The 15387-nt window shown below is 35.0% G+C and overlaps 1 protein-coding gene across 1 annotated transcript; it reads left to right on the top strand.

Moving 5' to 3' along the window:
* Positions 1-857: 857 nt before the first annotated feature.
* LOC106110151 (bipolar kinesin KRP-130) lies at positions 858-14264 on the top strand. Its single transcript, XM_013291870.1, has 20 exons — positions 858-1099; positions 1694-1841; positions 2303-2452; positions 2892-3110; positions 3367-3455; positions 4158-4406; positions 5059-5312; positions 5792-6021; positions 6469-6632; positions 7343-7482; positions 7958-8049; positions 8414-8614; positions 9034-9201; positions 9821-10202; positions 10603-10718; positions 11140-11271; positions 11703-11925; positions 12879-12982; positions 13488-13682; positions 14050-14264. The coding sequence occupies exons 1-20, from the start codon at positions 1035-1037 to the stop codon at positions 14182-14184; spliced, it is 3456 nt and encodes a 1151-aa protein (XP_013147324.1). The 5' UTR covers positions 858-1034; the 3' UTR covers positions 14185-14264.
* Positions 14265-15387: the final 1123 nt, after the last annotated feature.

The following is a 15387-nucleotide window of genomic DNA, read 5'->3' as shown; positions in this document are numbered from 1 at the left end:
CTCGAGAGGGCCGCCATAACGCTACCAACCGACGCAAAAACGCAGAGACATACGGGTAGAATTAATGCGGCGACTCTTTAATTTTCTTCAAGAAAGCACAAGAGGAAACGATGTAATGAGAGTGCTGTACCCGCAAAAAATCTTTGTATAATGATGTTACTCGTTGATGAGATCTATTTTTTATTATTAACCTAATTAGTACAAAATATGCATTACGAGTTTTTGATGCTGTTCAGTAAAAAACTGCTATCTTTAGTTCTTTCATATACTCAGTAACTTTGGTGAAGACCATTGGGTTAAATCAAAAAGTGTTATGCACTTTTTTTTATAATTGACATATGAATCGATAAGAGACATTAATGATTAAATCATCAGTGTCGGTCTTTCTTGATGTGGTTTTGAACTTTGACCTCCGGACTCGTAGTTTGTTGGTACAAATCATGGCTTTCCGATCATGCTCATGGTGAAAGTGAGGCTGCAATTAGGTGATTTGGAATTTGAGTGAAAGTTTATTAGTTTTCTTCATTGTTTTGCAAATTTACGTAACATTGCTTTTGCTTTTATTTTTACTTTTACTTCAAAATGTAGACTTCCCTAGCTAATTTATTTAGCTGCCATCTAGCGGTAATAACTAGCACTAATTGAACTTGCCATTTTAAAATTTAAAAAACAACATTTTTAAATGAAGTTGGTTTTTACAAGCTAAAATATTAGTAAGGTATTGTTAAATTATATTATATAAAGAATTTAGTTTTTGTTTAATTCGATTCATTTCAAAAAATTTTTAAAGATTCAACCTTTTGTGTGAAAGCATTTCCGAACATACTTTTTTTGCTGTAGCAACACTGACGTAAACGATAAATTTGAATTTGTTTGAATCTCGATGTAACGTATAAAGTGCTGTCTAAAACTTTAACGAATATCGTTTGATATTGTATAAACTTTGACGGATTTTTATATATTTTCTACATAATTTGTGTCATAAAATTAGTGCACGCATAATTTGTTAAGTGTTTTTGGAATAGTGCCTCGAGATGACGTCCGAAAAAGGAGGCAGGAAAGAAAAGAATCAGAACATTCAAGTTTTTGTTCGTTTGAGGTAAAATTAACAATAATTGTTTAATTACTGTCTCTTATCTATATAAAATGTATTAGAAGTCATATTTACATCGAGTAGTTGAGTTTGAATGCCATGTAACATCATACATGAGTGTTTTTATATACGGCTTAACCGAGCACAATTATGTACTTGTGTTTCGATATAAAGGTATTTGAGGCACTGTTTACAATCTTGTACCAATTCACAAACATTTTAAATGTTACTAAGACAATGTGTTAGTAAAAACGTTGATGTATTTAATCACAAGAGGGCTTTTTGTATTATTAAATATCAACACTAAGAGCAATGTAAGCCTCATGACATTAATTGTTGCTTCTTATTGCTCCTAGAACAAAAATCCACAGTATATCGTTAATAAACATGATTACATCTTACAAATAAATTACCATTTTATATAAATGGAATGAAAGAAATCAAAAGTTTGGGAGTATAGTGTACATGTGATCTCTGCCATCCAAGATACCTATACCTATAGTTAGACAGAGCATTGTTAATATTTTTAGTGATCAATGTTACTTTTAATAACTTGTAATTCTTTTAATTAACATTTGAATTGTTAAAAATATATTTCAGACCTCTAAACCAACGAGAGAGGGACATCCGATCTCTTGGTGTGGTTGAAGTTGTCAATGGACGGGAAGTGGTAGTCCGTCAGTCGCAGCAGACTGCACACACCAAGAAGTTCACCTTTGACAGGGCCTTTGGTCCTAACACCAAGCAGGTATAGAAACTTTACAATAACAGTTTTATATTCACTCATATAAAACACTGCTTGTCCTCATCAAATTAAAATGTAATTAAAAATATAGTCTTAAGTTACCAAAAACATAGCTTTTTAATTGTGAAAGAATTTTGAAAACTGCCTAGTATGTTTTGAGTTTTTTCAATACATACAAAAATACAAATCTTTCCTCTTTATAATAAATATAGTGTGATAGAAATAAATCAAAATTATATGCTATTAATCTGTTAGGGTTTTTAAATATTTTTTAACAACATTAACCAAATTTAATGTCCAAAAGGTCTAGTCCACATATTTATTAAAAACAAACATATTTGTATGATCAAGATAGAACAATAGACAACAGAGAAAAGTCTAGAATTTAAAATAATCGACTGCATCTCTAATAAAATTTCAAATAATATAGCATTTTTGTAATTTCAAATGTAAACAAATTCCAGGTGGAAGTATACCAAGATGTAGTTAGCCCTCTGATAGAGGAGGTGCTGGCGGGGTATAACTGCACGGTGTTTGCATATGGACAAACTGGCACTGGGAAGACTCATACTATGGTTGGTGAGAATACCGGCAATGAGACAACATGGCAGGATGTAAGTAAAAAAAAAAACATTTAAAAACATCTCATTTGTATTTGTATGGATGGATTGTGTTAAAGAGGATATGCTTAAAGGAGTGGATTAAGATATGATAGCTTATAGAAATGTATGGAAGAGTAGTCCATACTGTGCCAATCCTCTGTAGGGACAAAGGCAACTTGATAAGATATCTTACATGTAACATGATCAAAAAAAGAGTAATGACTGAGATGACATATGATAGAGTTATGTGGAGGACAAAAACCTGCCGCTCCCACCCTACGGGACTAGGATAAGAATGAAGATTGATTTTACCTGTAACTCATGAAAAATAATATTTAATTGTAATATGTATTTTAAATCATTGTAAGGGAAAACCAAAAGTGATCACTTGGTGGGAGAGATGAAATAAAAATAACTTCTAAAACTTTCATTTCATGTCATACTTCCTCAGGATCCTCTTGCTGGTATAATTCCTCGTGCCCTCAGCCAGCTATTTGACGAGCTCCGACTGACCAACACGGAGTACACAGTGCGGGTTTCATACCTGGAATTGTACAATGAGGAACTGTTTGACCTGCTCTCCACATCGGAAGACAACTCCAAGTTGAGGATATACGAGGATGTCACCAGGAAAGGATCCAATATTGTTAATGGCTTGGAAGAGATTACGGTGAGTTTAAATTGCAATATAGCTGCCCGCGACTATGCGCGGAATTAAAGGAAACTTGTAGATTATGAGTTTTTCCAGGCTATGTTCTACAAATATGTCGAATTTTAGTAAGATCTGTTATGTGAAAATATAGATAACTGCATAACTCCAAAAGCTTAGTTTTTTAAGCAATTGCTAATTATTTATTGTAATATAAGTTTAATACTAAAATATAACAAAAAAACCCTAGTTTTAGTCAATTATCGTTGATTTACAGGTTTATAATAAGAATGAGGTGTATAAAATAATGGCGCAAGGACAAGAGAGGAAAAGAGTTGCTTCTACGCTTATGAATGCTCAATCCAGGTGAGATTTAAAAAAAAAACTTGTCCGATTAATTTGTTTTCCATATCAAAATTGGATATTTTTATAATTTTGTTTAAATCTTTCGAAATAAATGTTTTAAAACTATTCTGCTAATTATTACTTAGTACTATAATTTGTATTTTTCGATTTGTAGTTTATATTTTTTACATTGACGACGAATTGTTTTGAACATTGCAGCAACTCAAATGAAAAGTTAAACTCATCGCGTTTGTAAGTTATATTCTGTTACATAAAACTTGTTTATGTTTCCTCCCATAAAAAAAAAAGCTTTTCTATTAAAATGTATTTGGTTACTGCAATGTTCTTTAGAGGAAGCATATGCAAAGTATCTTAACATTTGTGTAGTGTATTTGTAGCTAGTAATTGTATTACAAATATATAAAAATACCTTATGTTGTAGGAAATTGTACCGAAATTTAACAAAATTGAAGTAATTTTGATATTATTTGTAATGTTAGAACTTATAGTTTTTAGTATAGTAGTTATACATGTAAGTAAAAATCACTGTTTAACTTGAAAGACTCAAACAATTTAGTAAAAAATGCATAAAAGAATAGAGTCATTGCACATGCTTCTTAAATAACTATAGACTGTAATTAAATAAAAAAAAATAACCAAGTATGTCGTAGACAAACATGACAATTTTTTATTTTATTAGTTTTTTTTCTGTGATATCTGCAGCCGGTCGCACACAGTCTTCACGATCGTGATCCACATGAAGGAGAACAGCCCCGAGGGTGAGGAGCTGGTGAAGATCGGCAAGCTGAACCTGGTGGACCTCGCCGGCTCGGAGAACATCAGCAAAGCGGGCTCTGACAACCCCGCCAAGCGCGAGCGCGCGCGCGAGTGTGTCAACATCAACCAGTCTCTGCTCACCCTCGGCAGGGTCATCACCGCACTCGTAGAACGTCACCCTCACATACCGTACAGGTACCATCACCATCATCATCACCAGCATACTGTGCTCAATAAAGACTCCTTGTATCATCTAGAAAGTTTTACAGTTAATACAGGATGTACAAAAAGATATTTCCTCTTCCTATGTCTGTCCTCCATTAAAGCTTCTAGCTACTTCTTCTATCGACACTTTGCTCTATAAGAAAACATTAGGAAGAAATTAAAATAAGGCTTATCGTCAGTCCCACTAAATGCAATGTGCAAAATATGCGATGGAATTGATTTTGTTACTTTATCTGACAGTGACGGCATTTTAAGTTTCTGAGCCTCTATCAGTCAGTGGTGGGATAGGCCCTAAGGGTTCGGCTCGCCCTCGTCTTTATTATGTTGTTTTTCTAACGAAAAGAACCATGGCACCTTCTTATTCAGTTTTAAGTCATATCCTCTTAAAAACAACTCGAAACCAAAATCGCAACTTCTAAATGATTTAAATCCGAAACTTAGGATTGTATTGTTTTAGTTTTTAAGAGAATTCAAAATAGAGAGGGCTCTTAATTCGATCGGTATTTTATGTGTGTAAATCGATTACTCTGCAATATACAAAATCTGCCATTCGGAACATTCAAAACTAAAAACTATACAGTAGTTTTTGAGTTTTCCTTAAAAGTCTGTTTTCTTTCATTAGGGAATCCAAACTGACCCGCATCCTACAAGAGTCTCTGGGCGGTCGCACGAAGACCTCCATCATCGCCACCGTGTCTCCCGGACATAAGGACCTGGAGGAGACGATGAGCACGCTGGAGTACGCGCACCGCGCCAAGAACATACAGAACAAGCCTGAAATCAACCAGAAGATGACCAAGAAGGCCATACTTAAGGAATATGCCGAGGAAATTGACAGGTTGAAGCGAGATCTACAAGCGGCAAGAGATAAAAATGGTGAGATATCAGAAATACATAATTTTTTACTGTAAATTCATATTTTAAAGTTATCTATATGTGACTTTTTACTAACTTACTAATTTAAATACATGGATGTTTGTTTCTGGGTATTTTCAAAACTGCTTAACAGATCTCAATAATATTTGTTACATGTAGAATTATTTACTAATTCTTTTTTATTTGGTACAGACGAAGTCGTATGTAAAAGCTAATCTTGTAAATAATTATCACTATGAAAACTTAATTTTTATTAACATCTTATTATCGTAAATATTTTCAAACTAGGTCTAACCCGCGACTTTGTTCAAGTAAAGTTTACTATTACAGCCTTACAAATAAACTCCGTATAAACTTAAATTTAGGAATAAACCAAGCATAAAAGATATTAGTACAAATTTTGCTTATACCCAATTTGACTTTTTAGCGCGTTTATTTATAAGGTTGTTAGTGTTTTAATTAGTTAAACTAATTCTCAGGCGTATATCTTGCCAATGAAACATTCACGGAGATAATGATGAAGCAAGAGGAGCAGCGTAAAGAAGTACAAGAACTCCTGCTGAGGAAGAAGTCGGTAGAAGAAGAGAAGGAGAGGATAGAGACGATGTTTAACTACCAGGGCCAGGAGCTGCAGCGCCACCTCGCAGAGCTGAACAACACCAAGAATATATTGAACAGTACTACAGATAAACTTGTACAGACTAAAAATGTGAGTATCTCCATCTATCTATACTAATGTAAAAAGGAAACACGCATATTTCATTTTTATGTAGAATGTCAGTACACATTTTTTTTAATAAATCTTTTTCTACTAAAAAGCCGTACAATTACGACACTGCTATTGGTTTGAATAGCAGCAAAAAAGCAACGTTTCTATTGTTACTTAATTTCTCAAGCAATATCTTGCAAAGAGTTGAGGTTTCTGTGTTTGCTTATCTATAATAATATTATAAAAATGAAAGATTTGTGTTTATGTATACGTATTAATAACAAGACTGGACCGATTTAAAAAAAAAACGAAATTTAGTTTACTTTTTAATTTCATGGTGACAGTGGCGTACAAAAGTAATTAGTAAAAAAAATTAAGACCTTAGCGTCGTTTTTATGCAGTAAATCCTTTAAAAGACTGTTTCAGTAACCCAGTTTCGTTTCCCAGATGCTGGAGAGCAGCCGGCAGCAGGCGGAGGAGCAGAGGCAGCTAGTGCGGTGCCACGAGCGCACGGAGCAGCAGCTGTGCGCGCACGCGGCGCAGCTGCTGGCGGCGGCGGACACGGCGGCCGCGCACGCGCACTGCCTACACGACACTGTCGATAAACGGAAGTCAGTAGCCCTAAGTATTTTAGTAGCCTTTAACTATTTTTTTTAAATTAAATATATCGATGGCTGAAAAGTTAGTTTTAAGCGCCGTTAGGTTCCACTGCCTACATGATATTCTCGATAAAAGTCAGTAAACCTACGTATTTTAAAGTCAGCATGTACTTTTACATGCTATTACCATCATATCTAAAAACACTATGTTCTTAAGCATGTCTTCTGCAACACAATCTATCCACACTTCTACTTTTGTAGCCACCTATCCGATGAATGTAGGGAATATTATTTTTTGGACCTTAAAAAGTTAAACGCAAACCTTGGCATTGTAAAGAATTTGAATTTTTTTTTTGTTATTAGATAAAAATAGGGCGATATGAATATTAGACATTTGCCATTTTTTATTTATTTCGATAAACCAACAGGACAAAACATTTGTACACAATACAATGAGTAACATACAGATAATTTAACTTAATTATAGGTTTACTATTGTAGACTTTTATGTATGTTGTACAAAAAAAAACAAAAATAGTAAAAAAGTAGGCAGATATTTTTTTAATATTGTTCTATTCTTATTTTAACCCAAAACGTACAATTAAATTTCAACGATAAACTCTTGTAGATTTTTTAGTTTATAATCGACTTCGCAATGGATATCGCCATACTAGTCGATAAAGTTAATTTTTTTAACTTCTAATTAACGAATGGTATATCAGACGTGTGGAGGAAACCAACCTGGAGGTGCGCAGTCAGTACCTGTCTGCGGCGGGGCGCGCGCGTGCGCAGGTGTCGCGCGCCGCTGACACACTGCTCACACGGCTGGCGGACAACTTCGCTGACATGCAACAAGCACTACGTATGTACTGGCTAGTTTTCACCCGTAACTCCATTCGCGTGAAATTAAAAAAAAGTAATCTAAGTGTTCTTCCAGACTATTCTCTACATTTACGCCAAATTTCATAAAGATCCGTGCAACCGTTTAAGCTACAAACTCTAACAAACATCCATCCATCCGAACTTTCGCATTTATATTAGTAACATATATTGCGGCAGAATGAATGGATGTTAGTGTACCGAGTAACTGAACGGATCACGGTGGTGTTTTATTCTGCGCTGTTAAAATCATAGGCGACTACTAAAACAAAATACATGTAATCAAATAACAATCGAAATTAAAAATTTGACAAAGCTAAAGCATCTGTTACTGCATTGCATTGCACTGCACTGCAAGCATTTGTACAGACTTTCAAATATTTTTGTCAAACTACTTGTCTAGTTATTAAGTTGTGTAAATATAGAAGTTAAAGCAACTATGAAATATGACTAAACAGAGAGCTACAACGCGGCGAGCGCGCAGACCTGCGCCGACAACAGGGCGCGGCTGCAGCAGCTGCTCGCCAGCGCCACTGACACCATCAACAAGGTAGCTAGCTATAGTGACTAGGGTCAACTTATATTGGATCATAATAACGCACGTGATAAGATGTAACAAGAAAAATGATTATAAAGGGGAAGGGGGGAAGCAGATGACCAAAGGTAGTTTAAATAATACTATTTTTCTGGTATCTTAAAAATAGTTGTAAAAAATACACGTTCTTGGGAAGAAATACTTGAATCGATACCTAATATGCATTTTTTTTATCTAAGTTTGGTCTTGGTAATATTCGAAAAGTCTAGTTTAATCTTAACGGGAGTTAAACTAGAATATAATTAACATATTAGCGAATATTACACACCATTTATTTAAATCGATAAGGAGAAAGTTAATTTAAAATTTTGTTCACCAGATGTCGGCATTACACAGCGAGTTAAGTGCGCACATCGACAGCAGCAGCAGCGAGCAGCTGTCGCTGCTGCGCGGCGCAGTACTGGCGCAGGCGGGCGCGCTGCAGGCGGCGGTGCATCGCGCAGGGGAGACAACAGCTGACGCACTTACTGCTGCAGATGTCGACATTAGCACACCACTAGCTGATTATCTGGGACAATGGGTTAGTTATATGTTTCACTCTAAAACTACTGAACTAAATTTAGTGGCATTAAAACTAGTGTATACAACAGGACATGTATGATATTTGGCAATTTGTTTGATTTTGTCGTATTTAAAATTGTCAGTGTTTACTAATGGAGTATTCTAAGTAGATTTGACACTAAATGTATGTTTAGGGCGACCAATTTGTTTCAAGTGGTTATATTAACAAGAATTACGTTGCCAGTCGTTAATTACACCAAAAACTGAATATTGGAATGTAATTGAAATACGTTCAGCATTTTAAATAAGGACACATTCAAACTACAAATTCTTACATCTATCAGATTGTAAGGTCGCTTACGCTATTTAAGTTTCTATTCTGTATTTATCCAAAAAATCGACAAACTAGTTGAAAGTTACCATTTGTACTTGTTGCAGTACGCGAGCGTGTGCGCGAGCATGTGCGCGGTGCGCAGCGGCGAGTGCGAGTGGTCGCGCGCAGCTGCTGGGGCTGCGGCGGCGCGCGCAGCAGCTGCTCGGCGGCAGCGCGCAGCTCGCCAGGCGCATGCGCAGCGCACTAATGCAGCCATACACGCACGGATTGCGGTACGTTTCATACTTCTGTACAATACCGATTATCTGTCTCTATGTGTCTATATTAAAAGAAAAATTCCAGATTTCGGGAAGATGATGTATTTGCGTTGCTGATAACGATTCCTAAATATTTGTCTGTCTGTCTGTCTGTCTGTCTGTCTGTCTGTATGTCCGTATGTTGCGTTTGTTCCGGGCAATCTCCGAAACGGCTGGGCCGATTTCGACCGGACTTTCACTGATAGCTTGCTGACATAGACGGACATATTATCGGCTACTTTTTTTTATCTTTATATTGCGTCGACGACTAATAAAAAACTTAGAAATTTCGTTGTTATGTTCATAATTGATTTTTTGTTTGTAATAGAAATTTAAGGTGTAACAAGGTGTACAATTTTTTATATTAAAAGTCGACTCATCTAACTAGCGAAAATAAGATAATTTTATAAAATGTTTCAAACTACACACATCAAAAACACTGAATTAAATTACATTTTATAATATTGATATTTCTATCTATTTTAGTAGTTTGTAATTTTAAAAAACTTAAGCTTTATTAATTAAATAAAAAACCGTTGAAGATATAGATATTGTCTAAACAGATTTAATTAAATTTTAATTAACTTTCTTACAGCTCATAATGGAAGACAAAACAAATATTGAAAAACAAATAAACGACCAACTTCAAGACATAAATAACGAAAGAACGGAAATGGAGTTCCGTCTAACAGAATGGATGGAAGAAGAGAGACGTCTTCTAGAGGAACGCATCGCGAAACACGTTGAGAGAGAACGAAACTCTTTAGAAGAGAGGATAAAGTTAAGGTTATCAAGAATAGAAGATAATAGAAGAAAAATGGAAGAGAATATATCACATAATTTGGAATGGCATGAGGCTTTGTTGAGGTTAAATGAACAAGAGAGTGAAAAACTTGATGCAGAAGTGAAGGAGAATGAAGAAGATGCTGAGAAATATTTGAAAGAGATGGAGAGTTTCAAACAAATTTGTGATGAAGGTAACATAATAATTTTCGAGTTATTTATGAGATAAAAATTACAAACAACTACATACATCTTTATAGCAGAATAAAAACCTATTTGTATCTCAAAAAGTAATCAAAAACCTTAACCTTGATTTTAAAAAAATGTAACATCTAAATATTGCTTTAAAAATGAAAAAAAAGTTATGGGAAGCGAGATTCGAACTCGATTTTACTCCAATTCTACATAAATATACTAGCTTTTGCCCGCGACTCCGTTCGTGTGGAATTTAAAAAAAAAAAGCAACTAACCTATGCGTTCTTCCAGACTTACATCTATGACAAATTTCATTGAGTTCCAAACGGCAGTATAGGCTACAAACTCTAACAAACTTCCATCTAAACTTTCGCATTTATAATATAAATAATGTTGTAGGAATGAACGCGGTATCATCGGAAGTAGATTCCTTGACCGGAAACGTTCTGTCTGTGGTTGGAAAGATCAGGAACAACATGCTGGATGTTATACACTGCGCGAAACAGAAAATTGAGGTTTGTACACTCATATTGAATACATATTTCTAACAAATAACGAAAACCGACTTCAGGACAAAATTTTCCGACCTTCGGGACGCTTTTTTTCAAGAAAAACTCAATATTATTGGATTATTTGTAGTATTGGTTAAAAGAGGGACCAAAAAGTTCGTATTCCGCATAGAATAAAAAAATATTTACGTAAATCGGATAATAAATTACAGAGTAATCGATTTACATACATAAAAATACTATTTGAATTGTGAACTTTATCATTTTTTTAATTTTAATGATATCTACTCATTTTCAGAAACATGTTTATTTTTTTACAGCCTTTTTTTTTATTATCACCTTTTATAGTTGAAACATAAATAAATATTATAAAACATTAATACAGACTATTATTAAATAATTATTATTATCTTATTAATAATTACAGAAGGAAACAAAGGATATGTTATCAAGTAATCAACAAGCGTCAGAGCAAATATACAACAGTGTGGAGGTGGCTGTACAGACTGTCGTCAAGGATTGTCTTCAAGCTGTCACTGGAATGCTGGCACATGTTAATGTAAGTACTGTATTTTCATATAAAAATCGTTCAGACCTGTTACGCCATTTTACGTAGAAATATCCATCCTTAGAAATTATTGCATTATCTATACTATTATTATAAAGAGGAAAGATTTGTATTTGTGGATTGTATGTATTGAAATAACTCAAAAACTACTTAACTCATTTCAAAATTCTTGCACCACTAAAAAGCTATGTTATCACTGTGTAACATAGGCTGTATTTCTATTATTTTTTTATTTAATTTCATGCGTGCGAAGTCGCGAGCAAAAGCTAGTATTTCATTAAAGTGAAGACGAATGCTTTACTAAAATCGCATTATTCCATTATTGGAAAAATACAAATAATTTTTTATACTTCAAATTTGTAAATGGTCGTAGTACTTAAAAAATGAAGCAATGATACGAATTTTGAACTGTCCATTTGCAGGAAAACACAACAACAACAATACAAGAACTGACAACAATATCAACAAACAACACAACATTAGAAACATCCACCTCCGGCCAGTCGGAGGTGCAAAGCTCTCGACTCACCTCCGCGCAGGCGGAGGCGGAGGCGTTCTATTCCAGGCTGAAGGAGGAGATGAACACATTGGAGGAGGTGGAGGAGAAATGTCTCAAAGAGGAATACAAAGTATACTCACCTACTGGTAAGAACATTTGTAGGTTTATTTTTTTTTGTCTGGGCCTGTCCCACCAAATTGTAAATTTTCTGATAACGTGTAAAATATATAATGGAAATATCGGATTTTGTTCCCTTAGCTGACAGTGATGTTTTTATGCTATCTGAGCCTCTATCAGTCAGTAGTCGGTCGTGCGTAGTTCGGAGATTAGCAACATTAGAAACACTATCCTTAGTTGACCACCATCTTAATTGATAACTTCTCTACACACTCTAAATCGAATTGCAAACATTTACAGAGATTAACCAATTGATTTTACAAAAACAAAGTACATTATTCCACCATCCAAACACAACTGTCATCAGTCATTCTATCTTCGTCTTGACATCTATCAAACGATGCACAATCAGCCAGTACTCGAAATTATTAGTTGCCAGCTACTTTAATCGTACAAAAAGTATTAATAATTTCGCCACGTTATATATAAAAAATAAAAAACTACGGGAGTAGAAGTAGAGATGTTTTTTTTTATATAATATAAGGTGACAACTATTAGACAACTTATTTAATTGATACTGTCGCTTTTAACTCAGAGCAATACTTCTTTCTTTCTTCGTCAAGACTTAGGATGCGCGCCAAATCTATCCATACTTCTAGTGACATTGACAGCTGTCAGCTAGGGACGTGACGTTTATGCCGATAATCTAGAGTTGCGCCAATTCTATAGCACGGTACTAATTTTATTCCTAACACAACCGAGCAAGTGACCACTTGAATCCACCAAAATGGAAAGTGACCGCTGCCCATAAACATCCGAAATTGCAGATGCGTTGCCTACCCTTCATTGACAGAAGACGCACATAAAGAGGACATTTCCTCTTCCCATGCGTCTCCACCGTCAAATCTACTTTTCTTCCCATCATTTAACAAGTTCTAAGTTGTATAAGTTACCGTTATGTTTGCAATGACTATGTGTGTAGGTCGCACGCCGGCGCGCACGCAGTACAGCTACCCGCGCGCGCTGCCGCACACCTCGCCGCACGCGCGGCTGCTGGCGCGCTACCGGGCCCGCGACACACACCACGTATGTACACACAACCCCACTATCATATATATAGCTGGCTATCCCCAATCATCCCCCATACCTCCTCCATCATACATATACCTTATTACCTTATCTATACTATTATAATAAAGTGTAAACACACACTTTTTGTTGCCTAAGATGTCAGCAATTACACCACATTTATGAATAATTCTTTTTTTAATAAAGACCCCTACACTTACATCACGCTTTAGGCTATATATTTTCACGACATTAAACTTAGGGGATAAATATTTATCTCTAACTAGCCTTCTCACGCGATTTCGTCCTTGTAGAATTAAAATAATGACTTGGTAGCTTATATGGTCTTCCAGACTATGTTCTACAGCGATGTCAAATTTCATCGAAATTCGTGTATATAATAATAAGAACTTTCCAATTTTTAGAAAATAATTGTGTTTGTATAGTATTGCATTATCTGGCTGAGTTTAGAAGGGGGTAGACGCCCCCCTACCCTGATAACGATGTCATATTGTGATACCAGGACGACTGCATAATGGTGGAGTGCGAGGAGACACGAGGCCAGAGTGACTGCGAGTCCTCCAGCTCCGAGGACTCCGCGGTGGTGTTTGTGGCGCCCTCCCCGCCGGACCACCCCGCACCACCTTCCCCGCCAGAACACCCCACACAACCACCCCTCACCAAGTGCACCTCCGAGACAGACATCTATGTACGGCAGGTCAGTTCACACAAACCAATATACCTTAGAGCAGTAGCAAACATTTTTGGCACGTCGATAGTTATAAAAACGCTACGAAAAAATATGAAGTAGATGAAAATGTAATAATCGCAGTCAAAATTATTCAATGACATATCTAAGACCGCATTGTACTTTTAAGAAAATGGCACTTTTGCATTAAATTAAAAAGATATAGTCTATGTTACAGATACCGTAGCTTTCTAATGATGAAAGAATTTTAGAAATCGGCTCAGTATTTGAGTTAATTCAATACATACAAATATACAAATCTTTCCTCTTTACACAAGTATAGATGGGGTTTCTATGTGTAACGTACCATATTAAAAATTAACGTTTTTCTTTATAGCGTCAACAACAGCAAGGCAAAGAGAACGTGAATCGGTCAATGAGTTTTAAGAAACCCTCCAAGTTGCCCGCCCCCGCCCCCGCCCCCGCCCCGCCCTCCGGCAAGAAACCTCTCTGCGAACGCAACGCATCCTGACTACACATTTATTAAAAAACTAGCTGTTCCCGTGCGACTTCATTCGCATCAAATTATGAAAATTGTTTTATTGATTACATTTGTCAAATTCAATTGCAAATGTCAAAATGACATGACATGACAAAGTATGGCAATTTTGCTTCCTTGATGTTGGCAGCAACTTATGGTCTCTTTCCCACATTAGGGTTTATACCAAAATATTTACCCCTAAGTTTAACGGCGTGAATAAAATAGCCTAAAGTGTGACGTAAGTGTAGGGCTTTTTATTAAAAAAGTGTTATTCAAAAATATGCTATGATTGCTGACATCTTAGGGAACAAAGAAGTGTGTGTTTACGCTTTATTATAAAAGTATAGATAAACACTATTATTAAGTATATTTCACACGTAAGGAATTTATTTTCCCAACTAATTCGTATGACCGTATTTAACGCTAGAGTAATTAATATTTTATAAGTACTGTGTACCCTAATTAAATATTTGCAGATTTATGTGTTTGTTTTTAGTTTTAGGACAATTTTTATGTAAAAATAACAGAAAAATTCCACTATCGAAATATTTTTGTATTGAAAATTGTTTTTTTTTTTCATTGTATTTAATTTTAACTAGTGAAATCTTTTTCTTTACTATTATTTTAATAATAAATTAAGTATCAGGTTTATTTGAAGTTTGACCAAAACTTGTCAATAATTTGACCAAAGTTATGTAAAGAATAGTACACAAACAAACATATCCGATATTCTAATAGCTTTTTTAAATTATTAAAATCGTATAAAAGTTCTAATATAAAAAAACTGCAAGTCAGTTTAAAAAGCATAGAAATCAATTTGTATCTTTTAGAGCCTTTCCCATCACTGGCTGATAGAGGCTCAGATAGCTTAAAAACGTCACTGTCAGATAAGGTAACAAAATCCGATATTTCCATCAGATATTTTATAAGTTCGATTGTTATCAGACAATTTACAATTTGGTGGGACTGGCCCTTAATTGTTCAGAATTTAAAAGATAAAGGTGTGTCCACACCTGACTACTTCGCATAAAGCGGTGTGTGTTCACCTTATTACGTTAGATATTATGTTTTTAGTATGTTTGTGTGTTTGACGTAAGTATTATATTTTAATAAATTTGGATACACTCGTATAGTTTTATATGAATGAATATATTTTTAATGGATTTTTTGTTTTATGAGTAATATCTTTTCTGG

This window comes from Papilio polytes, unplaced genomic scaffold, assembly GCF_000836215.1.
Source record: "Papilio polytes unplaced genomic scaffold, Ppol_1.0 DF820844.1, whole genome shotgun sequence".
Taxonomy (NCBI): domain Eukaryota; kingdom Metazoa; phylum Arthropoda; class Insecta; order Lepidoptera; family Papilionidae; genus Papilio; species Papilio polytes.
The sequence above is the reverse complement of the archived record's forward strand: the minus strand, read 5'-3'. Positions and strand labels throughout refer to the sequence as shown.